The sequence below is a fragment of the Heteronotia binoei genome, chromosome 1 (genome assembly GCF_032191835.1).
Source record: "Heteronotia binoei isolate CCM8104 ecotype False Entrance Well chromosome 1, APGP_CSIRO_Hbin_v1, whole genome shotgun sequence".
NCBI classification, from domain to species: domain Eukaryota; kingdom Metazoa; phylum Chordata; class Lepidosauria; order Squamata; family Gekkonidae; genus Heteronotia; species Heteronotia binoei.
The window spans coordinates 138633765-138655134 of record NC_083223.1 but is presented as its reverse complement, the minus strand read 5'-3'; the positions used below and the strand labels follow the sequence as shown (position 1 = coordinate 138655134).

General features: G+C 41.3%; 1 protein-coding gene across 10 annotated transcripts in view; it reads right to left on the bottom strand.

Annotated features, from left to right (window-relative positions):
• The window catches only part of ARID1B (AT-rich interaction domain 1B), a 670312-nt gene that overhangs the window by 93873 nt on the left and 555069 nt on the right, over positions 1-21370 (bottom strand). For 5 of the 10 annotated variants that reach the window (XM_060241209.1, XM_060241219.1, XM_060241263.1 and 2 more), the window contains one exon: positions 2540-2691. In XM_060241209.1, coding sequence (XP_060097192.1) covers positions 2540-2691 — 152 coding nt within the window. The remainder of the gene's footprint in view (positions 1-2539; positions 2692-21370) is intronic. The other 5 variants (XM_060241229.1, XM_060241273.1, XM_060241254.1 and 2 more) reach the window with 1 other exon arrangement.

The window sequence follows — 21370 nt, the reverse complement described above, 5'->3', positions numbered from 1 at the left end:
CCTTCATAAAGCAGCGTGGTCTAAAGCGGTTGGGGATCTATATGGTACAGAGTTTGACTGCCAGCATTCAAAACAGTAAAAATATTTAATTAAAAGAGAAAAAGAAAAGAAAAGAAAAACAAAACAAAAACAGTTGCATGTAAAAGTTAGCACAGCACAGCACCCGCACAGCAACCAGCATGACAAATAAAAGGTGGTTTTAAATGCATCCTACTGTCCCTGGTCTAAACTTGCCCTGCCTTGTGGATGACTTACTCGGTCTGACTGCCTGGGGTCCTCCTCCTCTTGAGTAGGCCTCTCCCACAGTCAGGAGCCCACAGACTCACAACCTCTCTCTTGGAGGGCCAGCTGCAGACTGCCCTTTTCCCGCCTAACTCAAATAAATAAAACAAAAGAACTTCCTGCCCCTCTAGGAGGCTTTCCCCCTAGAGTTGCTGGTTTAACTCTGGAAGGGAGGGGGGGATGGAGGGAGGCTAGGCCAAAGCCTGCTTTAGTAGTTTAATGTTCCCTTCCAACGAAGCACCAACATTAACTAAGATGGCGTTCCTCCACACGACCAATGAAGAGGGGGCTCATATGAATAGAGTTTAGGATCCAAGTCATGGTACTGTTCACTTTTTTTTTTAAAAAAGGGTGTTGCTGCAAAGAATACGTCAGGGTATGATGGTTCTACCCTCTGTTCCTGGACCACAGGGTAAAATAGGTAAACTATTCCTTCAGGCCTCTCCATCTATATTGGCTGCTAACATAAACAGGTTTGCTACACATCTGCAGTCCAGAACAGACAGAATGGAGATCAAAGGACCTGTTTGTACCTGTTTTCTGCACTATGGATAATGTATGAAGCGGCACCCAGTCACAAAACTACTTCTGTCTCTCAAGCATTCTGAAGTCAAGCTTCATGATTATTAGGGCCCAGATCCCACCCTCTAAATTTTCAAGTAATCTGGCCAAGTACACATACAAACTAATTTATTAATATTTTTATTTAACTAATATAATAGGAATATAATGTGTTTTTGGACTACAAACTTAAATATGCCATCTGTCCATTACAGAATGTTAAGTTAGTCAAAGCCCAGCACGTCAAACTAGTAAAAACATTGCTTTGCATTGCATTTTAGTATGCTCTTGACAAGTATATATTTTTCAATTATGGATGCAATTTACTCTAGATTAATTGCCCCTGCAGTAATTCTCTCATCAGCCAGTTTGGCTATTATAGGAATGTCTTGATCTTGTCTGCAGCACACCCAGTTAAAAGTCTCACATGAAGATGACAGCAGCATTAGTTTTAATAGAGGCTTGAACCTCTGTTGTCCTCCCACAAAAATTACATGGCTATACTGTCCTGAAAACTATCTAGTTATTATGCAATAGTACACATTACAACTAGGGTTTCCAGACCCCTGGTTGGGGGCAGGGTATCCCCCACCTCCAGCTGGTGTTTCCTGTTGCCATTTTGAGAGGCACTAGCACAAAAATAATTTTAAAAATGGCTGCGGTTCTCCCTAGAAATGTCATCAGTCCCCATAGGAATCAGTGAAAACCACAGAGTTTCAGACAATTCCTAGAGAGATGTGATGTGATGTCCAGATTTTCCTGGAAGTGATGTCATGCATTGGCAGATGGCCACCTTCCCACATCCCTGCCCCCAGTCTCCTGCTGGTTGCCATGCTGGGCCTGGTAACCATAATTACAATATATTAATGAATGAAAATCACAGATGAGGATAAGAGAAGAAATTTGCTGCTATAAAGTTCACGTTTCAATATTTACATGATACAAATGAGCATTTGAACAATCTCACAGGCAGACACCATGACAAAGTATTCCTGCAAGGGAAGTAAGTGTAAAATTGTTCCGTGGTTAATGTTTGCATTTTTGTACATTTTAATGGGCAAAATATAATTATTGGGAGGGACAGTAGCTCAGTGATAGAGCATCTACTTGGTAAGCAGAAGGCCCCAGGTTCAATCCCCAGCATCTCTAACTAAAAAGGGTCCAGGCAAGTAGGCGTGAAAACCTCAGCTTGAGACCATGGAGAGCCGCTGCCAGTCTGAGTAGACAATACTGACTTTGATGGACCAAGGGTCTGATTCAGTATAAGGAAGCTTCATATGTTCATATGTTGAGTAACACTTCAGTTCTGAATTTCAATGGAAGTTACCAGTTCTTGGTACCTTGATGACTACTTCCAACCTGATAAACAGTCAATTGTTTTTTTGACATATAACAAGAATATTGCTAAATTGCAGTGCCATCAGCCTCAAAAACACAGATGCACTTTTAGCAAAAGACTGTCTCCTTTCAGACCAATGAACTTCCAAAGTGGCCGTATTCTGCCTACATGAAACATGTATTTGATTTGAAGAAATAGAAGAAGAGGATTTGAAGAAATAGCAGAAATGCATTAAAGGGTTGTACGCTTTAGTTGCAAACTCTCAAATTATATGGCTTGATTTCAGCTGCCAAGTACTCTTTGTACTACTATTCAAGGATTCTACCTTTGGAAAGGCAGCTACTCTTGAAATGTTACCATTACCTGTGGAATTGTTCACCATGTTTGGTACCATGCTGTAAGGAGGAGCTTGAGGGTTCATCAGGCTGGAGTTGTTGTTCATTGGCTGGCTGTAGGGAGAGCTGGATCCCATGATTCCACTTTGATTCATGACAGGAAAGCTGCCTTGCCTGAGTGAAGAGAAAGCACATACACACATGCACAACCTCTCATTATCTTTCTTACTCCATAGGAACTTTAATTAGATAATTCATACTTCAGCACTCACAGATACCTAAAGAAGAGGCAGCCATTTAGTGTTTGCCTGCAGTTGGGAAGAGAGCAATTTGTTGGGTGCATATTAATAGAATTAAAAATTAGCTCGTTTTCAGACTGGGTCTACAGTCCAAGCTAATATCAAATAAGCATGCAGATCTTTAAATGGAGTACATGTTAATTTGACATGGACACAGCCTAATATTATGTACAGAGGCTGAGGTTCTTGCATGGCCATATGTACAACATGATGAAAGCACAGAAGAGAGAAAAGAGTGCTTGCCATTGGTGTAGGTAGGAGGAGGCTGTATAAATTGCTTTTAGAATAAGAAACTTTTGATTCCACTTGGACTATCGTATTACAAAAACAAGCCATAATAAGAATGGAAGGATGTACACACACATAAGCACACACAAAAAATATGTTGATATTTTTTCTGCACAAAAACAACTATGTTTGCTTATTAAATGGGATGTTTTTAAAAGCACTCTGGATAGCAGCAAAAACTAAATACATGCACAGCTCTATCATAAGGCCTTTTGGGGGTTCCCTTGAAATGGCTTTAATGGAACTAATGAATGAAATAACAGGAATATTGCTCCTTGCCCCCAGAGTTGGTGTTGTAGGACGAATGCTTCAAATGTTTGGTAGTGCAAAGGGAAGCACTCTCTAGTACCATAAGAACTATGGCAAAGTATCCAATCCAGAGGCAGGAATGTTCACTGGGCATAAGAGCCACCAATGCCATCAGGCAGAAATGTTCACAGGGTATAAAGGCTACCAATGCCATCATCTTCTGTTTTTTTTTTCTGAGCAAATATTTATCTCAACCAATATGAGTCCTCAGCTGTTCTCAGATGTTTCTATATATACAGGAGACACTGTATGTCTCCTAAGAGCAATCTTAAACAGACTTGCACTCTGCTAAGTCGACTGAAGTCAACAGGCTTAGAAGGATGGAATTATTTAGGGCTGTACTGTAAATCAAGGAAAATGCCCCAGTTCTGATCTCTCTCAGAGTTAGGGTTGCTGGAGATCTCCTGGGATTACAACTGACTTCCAAGTGACTGAGTTCCCCTGGAGAAAACTGTTGCATTGGAAGGTGGACTCTATGGTATTATGGCCCACTGAAGCCCCTCCCCTCCCCAAATGCTAACCTCCTCAGGCTCCAGTCTCCAGGTATTTCCCAACACGGACCTGGCAACTTTACTCAGAATAACTAAATTCGATAAACTCATCAATTTTTAATCCTACTTTACGGAAGCATGCTCTGTACAATCTCTTTATGATAGCTATCTGTGACTAGGGTTGCCAAGTCCAATTCAAGAAATATCTGGGGACTTTGGGGTGGAGCCAGGAGACTTTGGGGTGGAGCCAGGAACAAGGGTGTCACAAGCATAATTGAACTCCAAGGGAGTTCTGGCCATCACATTTAAAGGGACCGCACACCTTTTTAAATGTCTTCCTTCCATAGGAAATAATGAAGAATAGGGGCACCTTCTTTTGGGGTTCATAAAATTGGACCCCATGGTCCAATCGTTTTGAAACTTGGGGGATACTTTGGGGAGAGTCACTAGATACTATACTGAAAATTTGGTGCCTCTACCTCAAAAAACATCGCCCCCAGAGCCCCCGAAACCTCCAGATCAATTCCCCATTATACCCTATGAGAATCGATCTCCACATAGAGAATAATGAAGTACTCAGCAGACTCCCCCCCCCCCCCCCCAATTTCTGGCAACACTGAAGGTGGATTGGTCTCTCTACTCATGAGTTGCTGCCAACTTCTTCAAAGTAACACAGACATCCCATCCCAAGAGGAAACCTTTCAATCAGCGACTGAAGCCTCCTGAGGTAGAAATGCACATGGTCCTCTGGGGGCAGAGCTCCCCCCCCTCCACCGGCCAGACTCCCCAAGGAGACACCTGTGGCAGCCGGAGAGGACACAAGGACTACGAGTCCCAGCATGCACCTTGCGAAGGGAGGCCGAGCTGGAGTGAATAGCAGGCTGGCGGTGGGCGGGTCTTTGTGACCTGGAGGAAGGGAGACGCCTAAAGCCTGCAAGGGAGGAAGGCAGGCAGGGAAAGAGACACCGCGCCGTTTCCCCACCCCCACCACCCCGCTTCCACATTTTTGGAAAGCAGGGGATGAGGCTGCTAATTCAGGGGTCCCCTGGCAGGGCGGGGGGGGGGGGGGTTGGGGAAGCCTATCTGTGACAGCCATTTCACACATTCAACAAGATAAATATTATATTATAAAGAAGTTTACGGCTCCTCAGTTGGAAGAAAGATTCTGCCATTATCAAGAATACCAAGTAATCCCACAAAATATAGACAGAACAGATTTAAAAAATGCAGTCTAACTGATAAACAATATGGTTAACACCTGGGGATAGGGACAAAGGAAAGAGATCTGCTGTCCTCCTTATATCCAGTAGTGGAAAAACACAACATTCACTAATATTGTCCTAAATGCTCCCCTCCTCACAATGTTCTTTCAAAAGGCTTTACCAATGAAAACACATATAGTTGGTTTTGCAATTTAACATTCAGAGATATGTGGAAAATATTGTTTTATTTGTATTACTTTAATGTTGGGGGTAAGAAAAGAAAGTTAGAAAACACTGGCTTTAATATTTCTTGATGCTGTGTGCATTTCTTCAAAGTGGTAGAGAAAGTAGGAATTTTTAAGAATTTTTTTTCATGTCAGTTTTGCCCTTTGCAATATAGAAGAAACACTTTTCTTCTGTAAAAGAAAGCAAAGGATTTTCTTTGATATGAAGGAGACCAATTGACATACAATGTCATTCTGCTGATAAAGCTTCTGATGAACTGGGTGGGGGGGATGTATATTTAAAATGCACACTATTACAATTCTCCAAAGGGAAAAAGACAAGGGGGAAAATGGATATCATCAATTGGCAATAACTTTTAAATCTTTTTAGTGAAATTAAGCTTCTCTTATGTAAATATTGTACCTTTAAAATGTGGTCAAAACTGTTATGTAGAACAAGCTTAGGTGTTAATCCCTCACATCTAGGTTCCTGTTCTGCATTAAGAAACACCTTCTATACTAGAAATAAATAGTGCATTAAGGCAAAAACAGAAATGAAACAACAGCCATCTAATTGAAAATGCTACTTATCCAAATTAATTTTGTGTTTTATATCAGAGCAACCATTATATAAATAGCACTATTGAGTATCCAGCACTTTGCATGGATCCATGTGTGTTTCTTTTTAAGGCTGCCAAGGAAATTTTACTTTAGAGAGACTTTAAATCAATAATTGGGTAAACAACTTTAAGAAAGTATTATTCCAACATCAACAAACAGCTACTACTGATCTTCAGTTTGACATCTTTCATATCAGATATAGGGTTACCATATTTTGAAAAGCAAAAAGCAAAAAAGAGAATGACTACTTCAAACAAGTGATTGCAATGACAAATCTAATTTTAAATACTCATACTATTTAAGCTGTAATTATTGGTACTAACTAGCAATATTCCTAACCAAAAGAGAACATTTTCATAATTTTTTTTAAAAGCCCAAAAGAGGATGGACATTTAAAAAAAAGACGTCTTCTAAAAAGAGGACATCTGGCAACCTACAGATAGCTTCTCTAGTTATGGGGTTCCACAAAAGCAGAAAGTTCTGCCCACATAGACCTTGGGACCTTCTGCCACATTAACTAGGAAAAGAAACAAGTACATACGAAGATTCCCAATATCTAACAACTGCAATGTTATTCAGTCAACACAAAGCAGAAAGTAAAAAACAATCAACCAACCCCAACCCCACCTTCAAAACTCCAGGCAGCTTAAAAAATAAACTACATTAAAAAAAAATGATATAAAGGTTATTTACCAAATGCCTGTAGGAGACACAGAGGCTGCATTCATACAGGCAGTTCCATGTGTGTGGGAGGTGTCACAAATCCTGCTGCCCCAAAATGGAGCAGACAAATCCTGATCAAACAGGTCTACACAAGGTGCTCATATATTGTGTGGGTTGGGCATTCACACAGAAGTTGCATGCCATCTCCCTTAACGCAGTTTGGGTTTTTGCCCCCTTATATGTGGCGGCTAGGCTGTTATTGGGGCTCCCAAAGTGGGAGCACATACAGTCGGGGCTACGCGGACTGCACTGGTTGCCAGTTACTTACCGGGTTTGTTACAAAGTGCTGGTTATTACCTTTAAAGCCCTATATGGCCGAGGACCTGCCTACCTGAGGGACCATCTTTCTCCATACGAACCCCAGAGAGCACTGAGGTCAGCAGGGAAGAACCAGCTGGCTATCCCCAGACCAAAGGAGGCAAAACTACAAAGCACTCGCACATGGGCCTTCTCTATAGCAGCTCCACACCTATGGAACCAGCTCCTGGAAGAAGTGCGAGCCCTGCGGAGCCTTGACCAGTTCCGCGGGGCCTGCAAGACCACTCTTTTCAGGATGGCCTTTGCCAGCTGAGCGACTGATGCTAGGTGACTTCTATCACCATTATTTTTATGAACAGAATTAGCACCTGAAATGTATTTGTATTTGTTTTAAATTGGAATGTTTTAAGATTAATGGGATTTTAAACCTTTGTATAATTATATGGATATGTTGTTAGCCGCCCTGAGCCTGCTTTGGCAGGGAGGGCGGGATATAAGTAAATTATTATTATTATTATTATTATTATTATTATTATTATTATTATTATTATTATTATTATTATTATTATTATTATATTTAGTAGTCATCCACTTGGTGGCAGTGATTTTTAAAAAAGAATACTGGTGAGTGAGTGCCTAGGGTGGATTGGCAAATTCACACCACCAGTCTACTTTGCTTGTGTGCTCCCATGTTCGGACACCAGGAAATGTGGGAGGAGTGCAGCAGAAGAATTTGCTACCACTTCTCAACTGGTAGCTATTTGATGCATCTCAGAGATGTCAGAGAGCATGGGGTGAGTGCGAGGGCAGAATTCTGACCTTGACTTTTTTATTCACCTGGGGGAAGTGCCTATGTTGGCCCAAATTGCCTGTCTGAATGCAGCCAGTGTCCACTAATCCAAATCATACCACTGATAAAACCATGAAAAAATCATGTCAGTACCATGAACAGAAGGAAGGAAGATGCTATACATACCAATGCCACTAGTTCCTACTAGTAGGACCCACTCACATAATTTAGGAGGCATTTACAATTAACAGAAAGGGGGGGGGGGACCCAGTTATTTGAAAACATACTGTGAGATTCTATAATCCTACAAGAATCTTTGTTATCACCATTATGATGCATTATGATGCTTTCCTTTCTGAGAGAATTAGAGCTCTTCAGTTAATCACTGCAGAAAGACTGATGTGAAAAACATATTTAGACCATTGATATCTTCCCCCCCTTCTGTTTTTGCATGACTCATCTGGTTTAGAGGCTTTAACTAGAGACAGTCTCACATATTGTCAGGGAGATTTTTCCTCTTGTACTTGTAAGGAAATCTTAGAGGCTATAGATATGTCCGAAAGGATCCTTCCCCTGCTGCATTTGTGTTACAATTAACTTCCATGTAGCTTGCTTCTGAGAGTGAAGAATAATACCAGTCCTCCCTCAGAAGTCACTTCAGGGCAGCACTCTGGAGAGTGACATTGTTTCTGCTGTACTTCCAATAACTGGAAACTAATGTACTCCCAGTAGCTAGTTGACATATAACGTTTTGGTACTCAAGACAGAAGCAAAATTCATGAAGAAAAGATCAGATTATAGGCAAGGGATTTCAGTGGCACTGGGAAGTGGGTGTGGCAAGAAAAAAAGTATTGTAACTCTGAAAAGTCTAGACTTGAAGAGTCCACTAGGCCTAGGGCTAAATGTTAGCTGAAAGATAGCTGTGTTCCTAAACTCAATGAAAACAGGAATGGAAATGACAAGAACCCTATCAATGGTTAGAAGCAGGATAAAGCAGGCTTAATGGATGAAAAAGTCCACCAACACTCAGATGGCTTCCATGTCAATGTTTCGTCAAAAGCACTTGTCGAAATATCTAAAGCTATCACAAGAGCGGAAATGTCTAGGCATGGGGCATTTGAGAACAGTCATAAATTATTACCTTCTCTCAACTATCCCTAGTACCTAGTGTTCGGTTTTTGGCATGTTTCCCTTGACTGCTGCACCAAGTTCTTCTCCTCAGCTTCCCAGTAATTAGGATAGAGGTGCTAGGAAGACCTATGTAGCTTTCATTTAAATTACACAAACCACCTATTGTGTATAGTACAAACAACCTTGTGTGTGAAGTTATTCTGGTTTATCAGGTATTTCTTGCAAAAATATGACATAGGATGTGATCTGGTGACTCAGCTGACTAAACTGTCCTATGGCAGCCTGTGCCAGAGAGAGCCAAACTGTGCCAAATTTTTATCGTTCTTACTCCACAATGTTTTTGCTTTGAATAAAACGGCAAGTGACTGTGACAAATTGCTGCTTTCATTGTAGAGTCCATTAAGAACCAAGCTGAGATCACCAGACTTGTTTTGATTAACTTCCATCACGATAAACATCAATAAATATGTCCCAAAGACACTGCTAAATATATTTATATATGCTTAAGGTCATATATTTATTTGTTGGTTACCTGAGTTAAGTTTTAAAAAGGAGGAGGATCATGTGCTTCTGCCAACATTTATTTTCAACGAAGGACTATTTGATCTATTTTCTCTGAAAGACTTAGCTTAAAAACACACTTTCAATCTGTCCTTTCCAACCAAAACTCTATTGAGACTAAATTAAGATTAGTCGTTGAGGTGTTTAAACCTGTAGTGGCGTTTACAGATGAAAGTAACTGTTCAAGTATGGAACAAATTCAATGAGCCACTTGCAGTACTCTGAACATAACACCCTGGTTAAAAGCAAGCCAGTGGGAGTTTTTTTTTGAGCAATGGAAGCAGGATTTTTACCCAAGGTTGAAAGTGCCAATGATTAGATATAATAAGAAAACTTGGAAACACATAAGATGTAGAAGCTACTGAAAGGAATTAATGAAACCTCACAGGTTTTCACACATGCAAAATTACTGCCAGGTGAACTACTGAATTCACAGTAGGATACATCATTTTGCCCATTTCTAAAACTATATTAGCCTCTTTTTCAGGTACCAATTTAAGTTAAGGCTTGCCTGACTTAGTGTGAGCCACAGCCAAAGAGTTCCTGGCCTCCAGCTGTTAGCCTGTAGCATTGCTAGCTAGGATCAAGAGGAGACCAAGTCACCAACCACCTGATACTTTTCTACCGGGTAATGGATCAGAGTTGTCCACTGAGATGGTGACAGACAGTATAGAGTGTCTGCCCAAGTCTCAAGGCGACAGGAGGAAGGTTGTGGGCCTAACTTGCCTGGGAAATTATAGATGTTTGTATACAAATGCTAGAAGTGTTTGAAGTAAAATTGGTGAGTTGGAATGTTTAGTGTTGGGGGAAAACATAGACATTGTGGAAATTTCAAAACTTGGTGGAATGAGAAGAATCAGTGGGACACGGTGATTCCTGGATATAAGTTATATTGGAAGGATTGGGAGGGAAGGGTTGGAAGTGGGGTGGCTCTGTATGTCAGAGAGGGTATACAGTCCAGTAAGACTAAGAGCAAAGAATTAGATTCCCTTCTAGAAATGCTTTGGGTCGAAATAGAGGGCCCAAAAGGAAATTTAACTATGGGAGTTTGTTATCGCCCACCAAATCAAAAGAGAGAGGATGATTATAATATGATGGAAGGCTTAAAGATAGCGGCTAAATGTAAAAACTGTGTCATAATAGGTGATTTTAACCACCCACAGATTGATTGGGCCAATATGTGTTCAGGTTGAGAGAAAGAGATGAGTTTCTAGATGCTCTCAATGACTGTGCTATGGATCAGATGGTAACAGAACCTACCAGGGGTGGTCCTAAGTAATGCCCAAGACTTGGTGAGAGATGTAAAAGTGATCGCACCGCTTGGGAGCAGTGGACCATAACGTTATTGATTTCACCATTTGTATAAATAGAGAGTTGCCCCAAAAGACCAGCACAACCATATTTAACTTTAAAAGGGGTAAATTCTCTGAGAAGAGAAGGCATGTGAAGAGGAAACTGAAAGGAAAGGTAAATACAGTCAAAACCCTTGGGGAAGCTTGGAGGCTATTTAAAACTACAATCCTAGAAGCTCAGATAAAATATATACCACAAGTTAGGAAAGGCACAAACAGGTATAAGAAAAGGCCTGCATGGTTAGCAAACAAAGTAATGGAAGCTGTAAAAGGTAAGAAGGACTCCTTTAAGCGGTGGAAAGCTAGTCCAAGTGAGATTAATAAAAGGGAACACAGGCTGTGGCAAATCAAATGCAAGACTGTGATCAGGCAGGCAAAAAGGGACTATGAGGAGCATATTGCAAAAAACATAAAGACCAACAATAAAATTTTCTTCAAATATATTAGAAGCAGGAAACCAGTCAGAAAGGCAGTGAGGCCCTTGGATGACCAAGGGGTAAAAGGATTACTGAAGGAGGATAGGGAAATGGCTGAGAAGCTGAATGCATTTTTTGCCTCATAAGAACATAAGAGAAGCCATGTTGGATCAGGCCAACGGCCCATCAAGTCCAACACTCTGTGTCACACAGTGGCAAAAAATTTTATATACACACATACACTGTGGCTAATAGCCACTGATGGACCTGTGCTCCATATTTTTATCTAAACCCTTCTTTTTATCTAAACCCTTCACTGTGGAAGACGAGAAGTGTTTGTCCGCTCCAGAACCACTAATTTTGGAAGGGGTGTTGAAGGACCTGAGTCAGATTGAGGTGACAAGAGAGGAGGTCCTACAACTGATAGACGAATTAAAAACTAATAAGTCACCAGGTCTGGATGGCATACATCCAAGCGTTCTGAAAGAACTCAAAGTTGAACTTGTGGATCTTCTGACAAAAATATGTAATCTTTCATTGAAATCTGCCTCCGTTCCTGAGAAGGTAGCAAATGTCACCCCCATCTTTAAAAAGGGTTCCAAAGGAGATCATTGATATTTAGCTGAGGCTGAACTTGCTGAATACTTTAGCATATGACTGGCAGCCAGAAATCAGCATCAAGAGACTGTGGGACAACCACATATTGGTGATAACCCATTCTGAAGCATCAGATAGTCTGAGCTAAAAGTTTAACATAATGGTTAAAGAGCTTTGGGAATACAGTGTGGACCCTTCTGCTTCTCACACATCAGATGTTAACTAGGTAACTCTGGCTGTTATGTGGAAACTTTGGTTATAGACCCAGCATTAGACATCCTCTAGGTGGAAGGAACTGAGAGTCCTTTGACCCACATTCCCACAAATGGGGCAGAGATTTTACAGTGGATGAACTCCCCCAACACCATGCTGTAAAGCTCCCTAAAAGCACATAGGTAATTGCTGAAAAATATATACCCGACAACAACAACAAAAACCCTCACAATCTCAGTAAGTCCTGCTCATTACAGTCACCAGTTAGCACCGTTTCTGGTTTTCAGGTACAGAGTAGGTCTGTTTCCACTGTCAGATCTTCCACCCATGCCAGAGGTCTCAGGCCACAAACAAGAAAAGAGAAGAGGCTTCTCATAAGAACATAAGAGAAGCCATGTTGGATCAGGCCAATGGCCCATCCAGTCCAACACTCTGTGTCACACAGTGGCCATCCATCCCATGCATAAACTTGTAAACCTCTATCATGTCACCCTGCAGTCGAAGTTTCTCCAAGCTAAAGAACCCCAAGCGTTTCAACCTTTCTTCATAGGAAAAGTGTTCCAACCCTTTAATCATTCTAGTTGCCCTTTTCTGGACTTTTTCCAATGCTGTAATATCCTTTTTGAGTTGCAATGACCAGAATTGTACATAGTATTCCAAATGAGACCGCACCATCGATTTATACAGAGGCATTATGATCCTGGCTGATTTGTTTTCAATTCGCTTCCTAATAATTCCCAGCATGGCGCTGGCTTTTTTTATTACAATCGCACACTGTCTTGACATTTTCAGTGAGTTATCCACCACGACCCCAAGATCTCTCTCTTGGTCAGTCTCTGCCAGTTCACACCCCATCAACTTGTATTTGTAGCTGGGATTTTTGGCCCCAATGTGCATTACTTTGCACTTGGCACATTGAACCTCATCTGCCACATTGATGCCCACTCACCCAGCCTCAACAGATCCCTTCGGAATGCCTCACAATCTTCTCTGGTTCTCACCACCCTGAACAATTTAGTGTCATCTGCAAATCTGGCCACTTTATTGCTTACTCCCAACTCCAAATCATTTATGAACAAGTTAAAGAGCAGGGGACCCAGTACTGAACCCTGCGGCACCCTACTGTTTACCGTCCTCCACTGCGAAGACTGCCCATTTATACTCACTCTATGCTTCCTATTAATTAGCCAGTTTTTGATCCACAAGAGGACCTATCCTTTTACTCCATGACTCTCGAGCTTACTAAGGAGCCTTTGATGAGGAACTTTATCAAAAGCTTTCTGAAAGTCAAGGTAAACAACATCTATTGGGACTCCTTTGTCCACATGTTTGTTCACCCCCTCAAAGAAATGTAACAGGTTAGTGAGGCAAGATCTTCCCTTACAGAACCCATGCTGAGTCTTCCTCAATAACCCATGTTCATCAGTGTGCCTACTCATTCTGTCCTTGATAATGCTTTCTACTAACTTTCCTGGTATTGAAGACTGACTGGTCTGTAATTTCCCAGATCCCTTTCTTATATTATATTGGCTGGGTGGGAAGGAATCCAGTATATTCCTGATATAGTGTAAACAGCCACAGGACACATGGGAGGAGGCTATTCCGCACCTACCCTGCTACAATGTGGACAGTACTGGTGTGTGGGGGATCCATAGCATAGCCTGGGGTGTACCACATTATTACCCTATTGGCTCAGCTGAGTTGCTATGGATCCCATGTGGACAGTATTTATAAAACTATGTTCTATAATACTGAATATCCCAATGGGCTGCATACTACCATCCTTGTACATTTCATTAGTGATGAGAAGTCAGAGTGAGTAGCAGTTGCCATGCAGAGGGCAATAATAAGGGTAAACCTACAATGAAGGTACTTCGTAATGTGAAGTTAACCTTCCCAGAAGGACCAAAATAAACACCATTCTTCCTGCCAAAAAATAAAATAAAATTCAAAGTCAGATTAGCTGGTGTCTGTGCATGTGTAGCATTTTATTCATTCATATATTTATACCCTGCTTTTCTCCCCAGTGAGGATCCAAAGAGGCTTCTCCCTCCCCTACCGTTGCATCCTTACAGCAACTACCCTGTGCATTTGGGCAGGTTGGAAATAAATGAGTGGCCCAAGCAAGCTTCCAGCCCAGAATATGGATTCAAATCTCAGCCTCCCAGACTCTCAGTCTGACTGCAACTTGCTAGCCTAGCTTAGTATTTTCTTTTATTTTGTGTGGGCCTTCAGGCGTGTATTTCTTCCCTATTTCTGCTTTTTTACTGATCTAGATCACTGGCTCCTCCAGCTTCAACAAAGAACATACTGAAGCTTCTCCAGGGGGCAATATTTTAAGCAGCAACAATTTTTAAAAAATCCTTGACATGCTATCAGGATGACTATTTGATTACAAACTATGAAAATGACTGTTAGGATGCACTCACAAATCACAGCGCCCTGACCAAATTACCCTGCACGTTATCCATGCCAGGTTTGCCACATGACAATATTTCCTTTCTCTTTTAAATGTCAGAGTATGATTTGAAGGGTTGTTATTTAAACACATTGACCTGCACAATAGCCAGAAGTACTTAATTTAAATCTGACTTGAGATGGGTCTAGCTGTAAAAAGCTTATAATCTGTCATACCCTGACATCAAATGGGTTATTATAATGAGAGCAATTCAGGGGTGAGATCTGTGAACATATTTTCCCTGCTAGGATTTTCTTACTGTCTCTTGCACACAATTTTCATATAACCTTTCCTTCTTGACACAATATGAACTTCTAGGAAGATACAGTTATTATGGAAAGCAGTAGATACAGAAGAGACAGAGAGTGTGAGAGTTTGTATGTACATAAGAGAACTAAAGAACTTTTACTTTGCTACCTGAAATATTGCCAGAAAGCAGCTATAGCTTTATGAAAACTGAAATATGTAAAGCTGCCCTACACTGAGTTAGATTATCTACCACAGGAGCTCTAAGAAAGGGATCTTTTCCCAGTCATCCCACCAGAGATGATGGAGCCTGAATCTGGGACCTTGTTCATGCAAAATAAGCGCTCTTCCACTGTGTGCCAAACTTCATGTTATGCAGCAGGGGCCTGATATGAATCAGGACTGTGGCATCGGGGGAGCCAATGCAGTTTGAGGTGCGCTGCAGCAATCAACTGGCACGTGCCTGAGAAGTGGTGACACTGCTCATGCACTTGCAAGGTACATCCATAGTTTGTCCCGGCCATTCAGATAGCCTGGAAATGTGCCCAGTCTGGAAATGAAATTTGCCACCAGAAAGTATCCAGTAGCTTTTAAAAGCAGAATTGAGGCATTGGGAGGTAAGAACATAAGAGAAGCCATGTTGGATCAGGCCAACGGCCCATCAAGTCCAACACTCTGTGTCACACAATGGCAAAAAATTTTATATACACACATACACTGTGGCTAATAGGTAGGTGTGATTGTGGCTCGGGGCCTAGATGTGTGCATGTAAATGTGCCTGTTTAATCTAGGGGTGGCTATGTTAGGCCTAAATGACCATTTGAATGCAGCCCCAGTCTAAGATATCAGATGCACCTATTGGGTTGGATTCAGACTAAATTTTCAGCTAACAAAAACTTCTGACAATTGCCCCTTCCTGTTGCAGGCTCTTGTCATTTGTTCCCTAGCATTCCATATCCTCCAGGGGCAGTATTTTGGGAACTGTAGTATGAGGGGGAAAACAGGAAAATTCCAGTCAAATGATGAAAAAAAGTCTGGATCCAACCCAATGTGCCCTTCTATGGAAGGTACTGTGACCTCATACTTCTGATAGCATTTAAATATTATCTGCCATACTATCACAGACTACAAGAAGAGAAAAAGAAATAAGACAAACCTGTTTTAAAAAACAACTCCTTGGACACACATGCGTCTACATGGGCTCAAAAGTAAGGAGGATTTCCAATCTGAAAATCTAGCTGTAGAATGTTCCAAATTGGGGCTCTCTTCAGGTGTGGAGCCCACTGACATAAATGTACAGAGGCTATGAAGATGAACCATGCTTGGCCAGTTTGCAAAAACAGAAAAGAAATGGAGGAAAGGGATCCTAGTGCATGAAGAGAAAGGAGCATGCAAGTTTGAGACTTGCTTATGTCATGACAAACCAAGGTTTAGTATTATATGTGCACCAAGCAACAGAAAAGAGCCCCTTGCTTAAGTGAAGAATGCCATGTTTCGATACTGTTTTCCAGCACAGAAACTCTACCCTATCTTGATACTTTGGCATAACTTCAATATATATTACATTTAATTTTCAGATCAGGATAGATATGTAGAATACATTTTCTAAAAATTGGCATTAAAATGTATTTGGGAGACTTACTAGATACCATAAAACACCCCAATAAAATGATTGGGATAGCAATATTTTTCTTACTAATACACAGCAGATTATATTACACATGACAGTCTAGTTGGAAACAAGAAATAATCAGCTAAACATCTCTTTGAACAAAAAATTTCATTGAAGCTAAAACCAAGTTCAACAAAATAGCTGCATGATACACAAGCACAAGACTGACAGCCTAATCCTGTGCCTGTGGAACTGGAAATAAGTCTCACTGAATTCAGTGGATCTTTTCCTAAGTAAAATTATATTTTACAATTGATTTAGAGAAGTGAACTGCTTTGTACACCTATAGTTTGAGTAACTGTGCTTTAGTTTGTGTACTCATTCAAGGCACTTGTTCCATGCTGTGGTTTGCAAAGACATGATTCCTATTTGTTGGATTGCACAGAGCCAGAATTTCAGTTCTTTTTGCTAATAAACGCTCACACTTTTTCCTGCACTCTATATTGATACTTTCACTGATGTGTTATCAGTTCCCTAAGATTCTTCTCTCCTTTAATCATCACCAGCTCTGTGCATCACTCTGCATTTACTGACATTAGATCCTACATGTTTCCCAGAAGCAGAAATGGATCAGTCACTTCCTTCCCCTTCCTCCTGTGAACCCGGAAAAGCTGGTGTGTGTGTGTGTGTGGTGTGGTGGTGTCACAAAACTCTTGTTGATAAAAAGTCACAGTGGTCTAGGGCTGCAGTGAGGAGGGAAATTAGGAAATCTCTCTTTTCTGTTAGCAGGACATCAACTAGCTACCACATATATTGTTTTGTCCTCCACTGAAGAGATCCTTGTGGAGCCCTTTGCAATATACTTGGATTTTTACCAGCCTAAATATTATGGTGCCATCCACAACCCTGGGCACTTCTCTGCTCCTCATTCACTCCAGGTAATCTTTTCTGTGTAAAATCTTTATGGCCTATTGCATAGCCTTTAATATAATGAACAAGCAGGATCATTGTAATGATTCAACAGGAGTTTCCTTTCTCTTCTTAGTATACTAGGATATATATTTTAAAAGACTGTTCTGATGGAAGGAAACAAACTGAAATATAAAGGACCAAGCCATTTTATTATCCCTAAAACTCTGAGCATTTTAAAACTGCCAAATATGCTTTATATGGTGTGATCTTGAATTCCTTAATGTATTCTGTAAAAAGCATGAACAAAGGAAATACTCCTGTTAAAAAAAGATCTGAAAGGAAATGGCTAAGTTTTTTTGGTAAAGGGTCTTCAAAAAAAGAGGCATCAATCCTGCCTGCAGATTAGCTAAACACACGACAGTAACTAACACATATATTTTATCTTAAATCTGAAAGCTACTTGCAACTACAGGAATCAATTCACCCATTAATGAACTTGAGCCAGATTTGAGGCGAAGAGCAACAGCTGTTTAACAGTTTATAGTAACACTAAACAATCATTCAGCCCAAAAGCAAACTCTGTTTCATCCAACTGGGTCTACAAGGGGATTTATTTTTGGAAGCAAAACATAGCTGCCCTGATGGGAAGTTTTTGCTTCAACATCCAGGCAATGCTATTGGGATATGTTTGTTTTATTTGCTGGATTCCTGCAGAATCCAAAATTTGGGAATTTCAAGATGAGAGTTCAGTGCATGGGAAAAAAACACTTTAACATTACAGGCACTAGATACTGTGTCTGGTTTTATGTCTTCTATTACCAGCAGAAGAAGTTTCATAATAATGCTATACGGGACGACACTAAATTCTAAATTCAGTTCTGTGGTAAGGTGTAATTTTAAACATAACAGCTGAAATCTGTCCAAATCTACCCCTTACCACACACACACCACCTTAGCTTAGTGTATTGGAAGGCATCTACAGACTCATTAGACTTACATCTATACATGTCCTGACTTGCACACATATTCAGACATGACTATTCATCTTTTTGTTATGCATGGCAGTTGCAAATAGAGAAGGATCATATCTCTGCTCTGAGGAAAGGCTAAAAGCAGAGAGAAACCCCAAACTCCAATGCAGGAAAGTTTCAACCCTCTTTATATAAGATTAACATGTCACAAGTGTACTTGAAAAAAATTCCTAATTTCCACCTGAGCTTTTAAGATCACAATGGTTAAACTTACATACAAAACTGTTGCAGTTCAGTATGCTCCAAGTTACTATTTAAACTCATTACAGGAAAATCTAGAACCCCCAAATTTTAAACAATTTACTCGAGCATTTGACTTCTGAAATCTTTTGCCCCATTTCTTCTCTGACACATTAATGCACAATGAACATTAATTCTATCTTCTTGCCAGGAGCTTCTAGTCCATCAGCAGCCTTGCATGCTCAAGGCTCTGGAGGAAATATGGAGAAGAGCTTTGCTGGCACTAGCAATATGAAATATGAATTACAAATACAGAGACAGCACTGGAAAATGCTCATGAAGGACTCAGCTGTATATAAAATGTTATATACATTCAGACCCATACAGTTTACAACAATAAAAGAATCAATATTCTGAACTCCTATATGCTAAGGACAACAGTTATTCTGGATTTACAGTGGAGGAAAACAGAAAAAAATGTGCTACATGGCTTTTATCACTTAAATTAAATTTCACCAAAACAGAAAGTTACAGGGTACTTTGAATGTGCCATGCCATGAAACTTTTTTGGTCACTGGATTGTATACAGAAGGGGTACACCACCCTAAGCTATCCAGAAACCTGAAGTGAATGGAATATATAGATATACTAAACATGATCAAGTCAATACCTATTTTATCAAGTGCATTAGCTGAACTGACAAAAGCAAGTCCCACATTTCAACAGGCTTTCATTACAAGTAAGCGTGCATCAGACTGAAGTCTGAGAAGGCAGCAGGCATCTGTACATATATTACGTATATTGGATTACATTACATATATTGGAGGCTAACACACCTAAGAAATGGATCTTGCCCATGAGAGTTCCTGTTACAATGAAACACTGAGGCTTTGATCTAGAGAAGCCAATGCTGCTTCTATTTGGACATTGGGGATTGAATTACCTGGCAAACTACCCCGTAAAAAGTCTGCCGTGAAAACATCATGATGCGACCTTTACCTTTTTACCCTCTGAAAAGGCATCTCACATTGGTACCAAATGCCAAAAATCAGCTCCTTCTCACAGTGTACAAATATCTTACTTTCTAAGGAGCTATAGCACTCCTCTAAATTTAACAAGGGAATTGGAAGTAATATTAGTTCTGAATTACAATACTCTTTTCTCACAATTTTTTAGTATTACTTCATAATAAGACTCAGGCATCTGTAGATTAGAAAATAACTTTATCACGTATGAAGGACACCAATATCACCAAGTAATTCTGTACCACCTTCTGTGGCAGAGAAGGCAATTGCTTGGTAGCTTCTGCAGGGAAATCCCCTTGACAGCATTACAACTTTTAGTATGAGAGCAAATGGCTCTCAGATAGCACACTAGATAGACAATTTTCAGCCCTTCAGTTCATGCCTGCTCCCTGCAGGTTCATACAGTAAGCAGAGGCCAGAATAGACGGCAAAATCTGCAGGAATTACTTTCCAATGCAAGCTGCTCATGCTCTTTGGAGGTCTTTCGTCATGTCTGAAAGCTCTGACTGAAAATGGAGAAAATCAGCTCAAACTCAGTTAAATATCTAAATGCTTAAAGATTTTTACATTGTCATATGCTTTTCAGTTGAGATGGTAATGGTAGTTATATAGCAGGGGTGGCCAAACTTGCTTGCAAAATCGGCCCCTGCTCCGCACCCTTGGGAAATCCCTAGTTGCCTGCCTGCTTCCCCCTCCCTCCCACCCAATTTTTAATGCTTGGGGAACTGGTGGCGAAATGCTGTCTCCCGGGGCTCTTTCAAGGCACCCCCTCCACCACCAAACAGCTGATTGGCGGGAAAAGCTGCGGGGAGGCTGGCATCTCCTATGCCAGCCTTCTAGCGCTCTTGGGATGTCCAGTGCTGGGGCGGTGGCAGCAGGAAAAACCAGCAAGCCGTTGAAAAACCAGCAACCACTGCTTCCTCCCCACTTCCTCCCTGGATCATGTGGGAAGAAAGTGGGAAGGAAGCGGCGGCCGCTTTTTCAGCCGCTTGCTGGTTTTTCCTGGCGCCACTGCCCCAGCGCTGAATGCCCTGAGAGTGCCAGAAGGCTGGCATAGGAGACGCTGGCCTCCTTGTGGCTTTTACTGTCTATCAGCTGATTGGCGGAGAAGGGGGGCGCCTTGAAAAAGCACTGTGACCCGGCATTTTGTCGCCGGTTCCCCGGACATTAAAATTGGGAGGGTGGGAGGGAGGGAAGAAGGAGAAGACATTGGATTTATATTCTGCCCTCCACTCAGAGTGGCTCACAATCTCCTTTATCTTCCTCCCCCACAACAGACACCCTGTGAGGTGGATGGGGCTGAGAAGAGTCTCACATCAGCTGCCCTTTCAAGGACAACCTCTGCCAGAGCTATGGCTGACCCAAGGCCATTCCAGTAGGTGCAAGAGGAGGAGTGGGGAATCAAACCCGGTTCTCCCAGACAAGAGTCCGCACACTTAACCAGTAGACCAAACTGGAGGTGTCGTGGTTAGCTGGCGGTGTACTGGGAGGGGGAGGCACTGCAAAGGGGGCGGGGCATGGTGCGGCGGCCATCAAGGCTGCCTGGGGTGCCATGTGCCCTTGGGCCAGGTCTGAATGTAACAGCCACATAAAATAAACAGCATTTGTTTGAGAGCCACAAGCATCAACATCAGATGTTTGAGAGCCACAGGACAGGACAAGATGGAAGAAAAATAGATGGGGGAGGGAGAGAGAGGTGGAAAGAAAGCAACTTTAATTTAAAATTCATTCTCCAAGCTGCTGCTGGCTTTGAGAAGTGATTTATAGAGACAAATGCTTTCTCAAAGTTGGCCAACAGGGTTGGTGGGGGCTTCGAGAGCCACACTATATGTGTGAAAAAGCCACATGTGGCTCCGGAGCCACAGTTTGGCCATCCCTGTTATATAGTATCTGAAGAATTGAGCAGTGACTCAC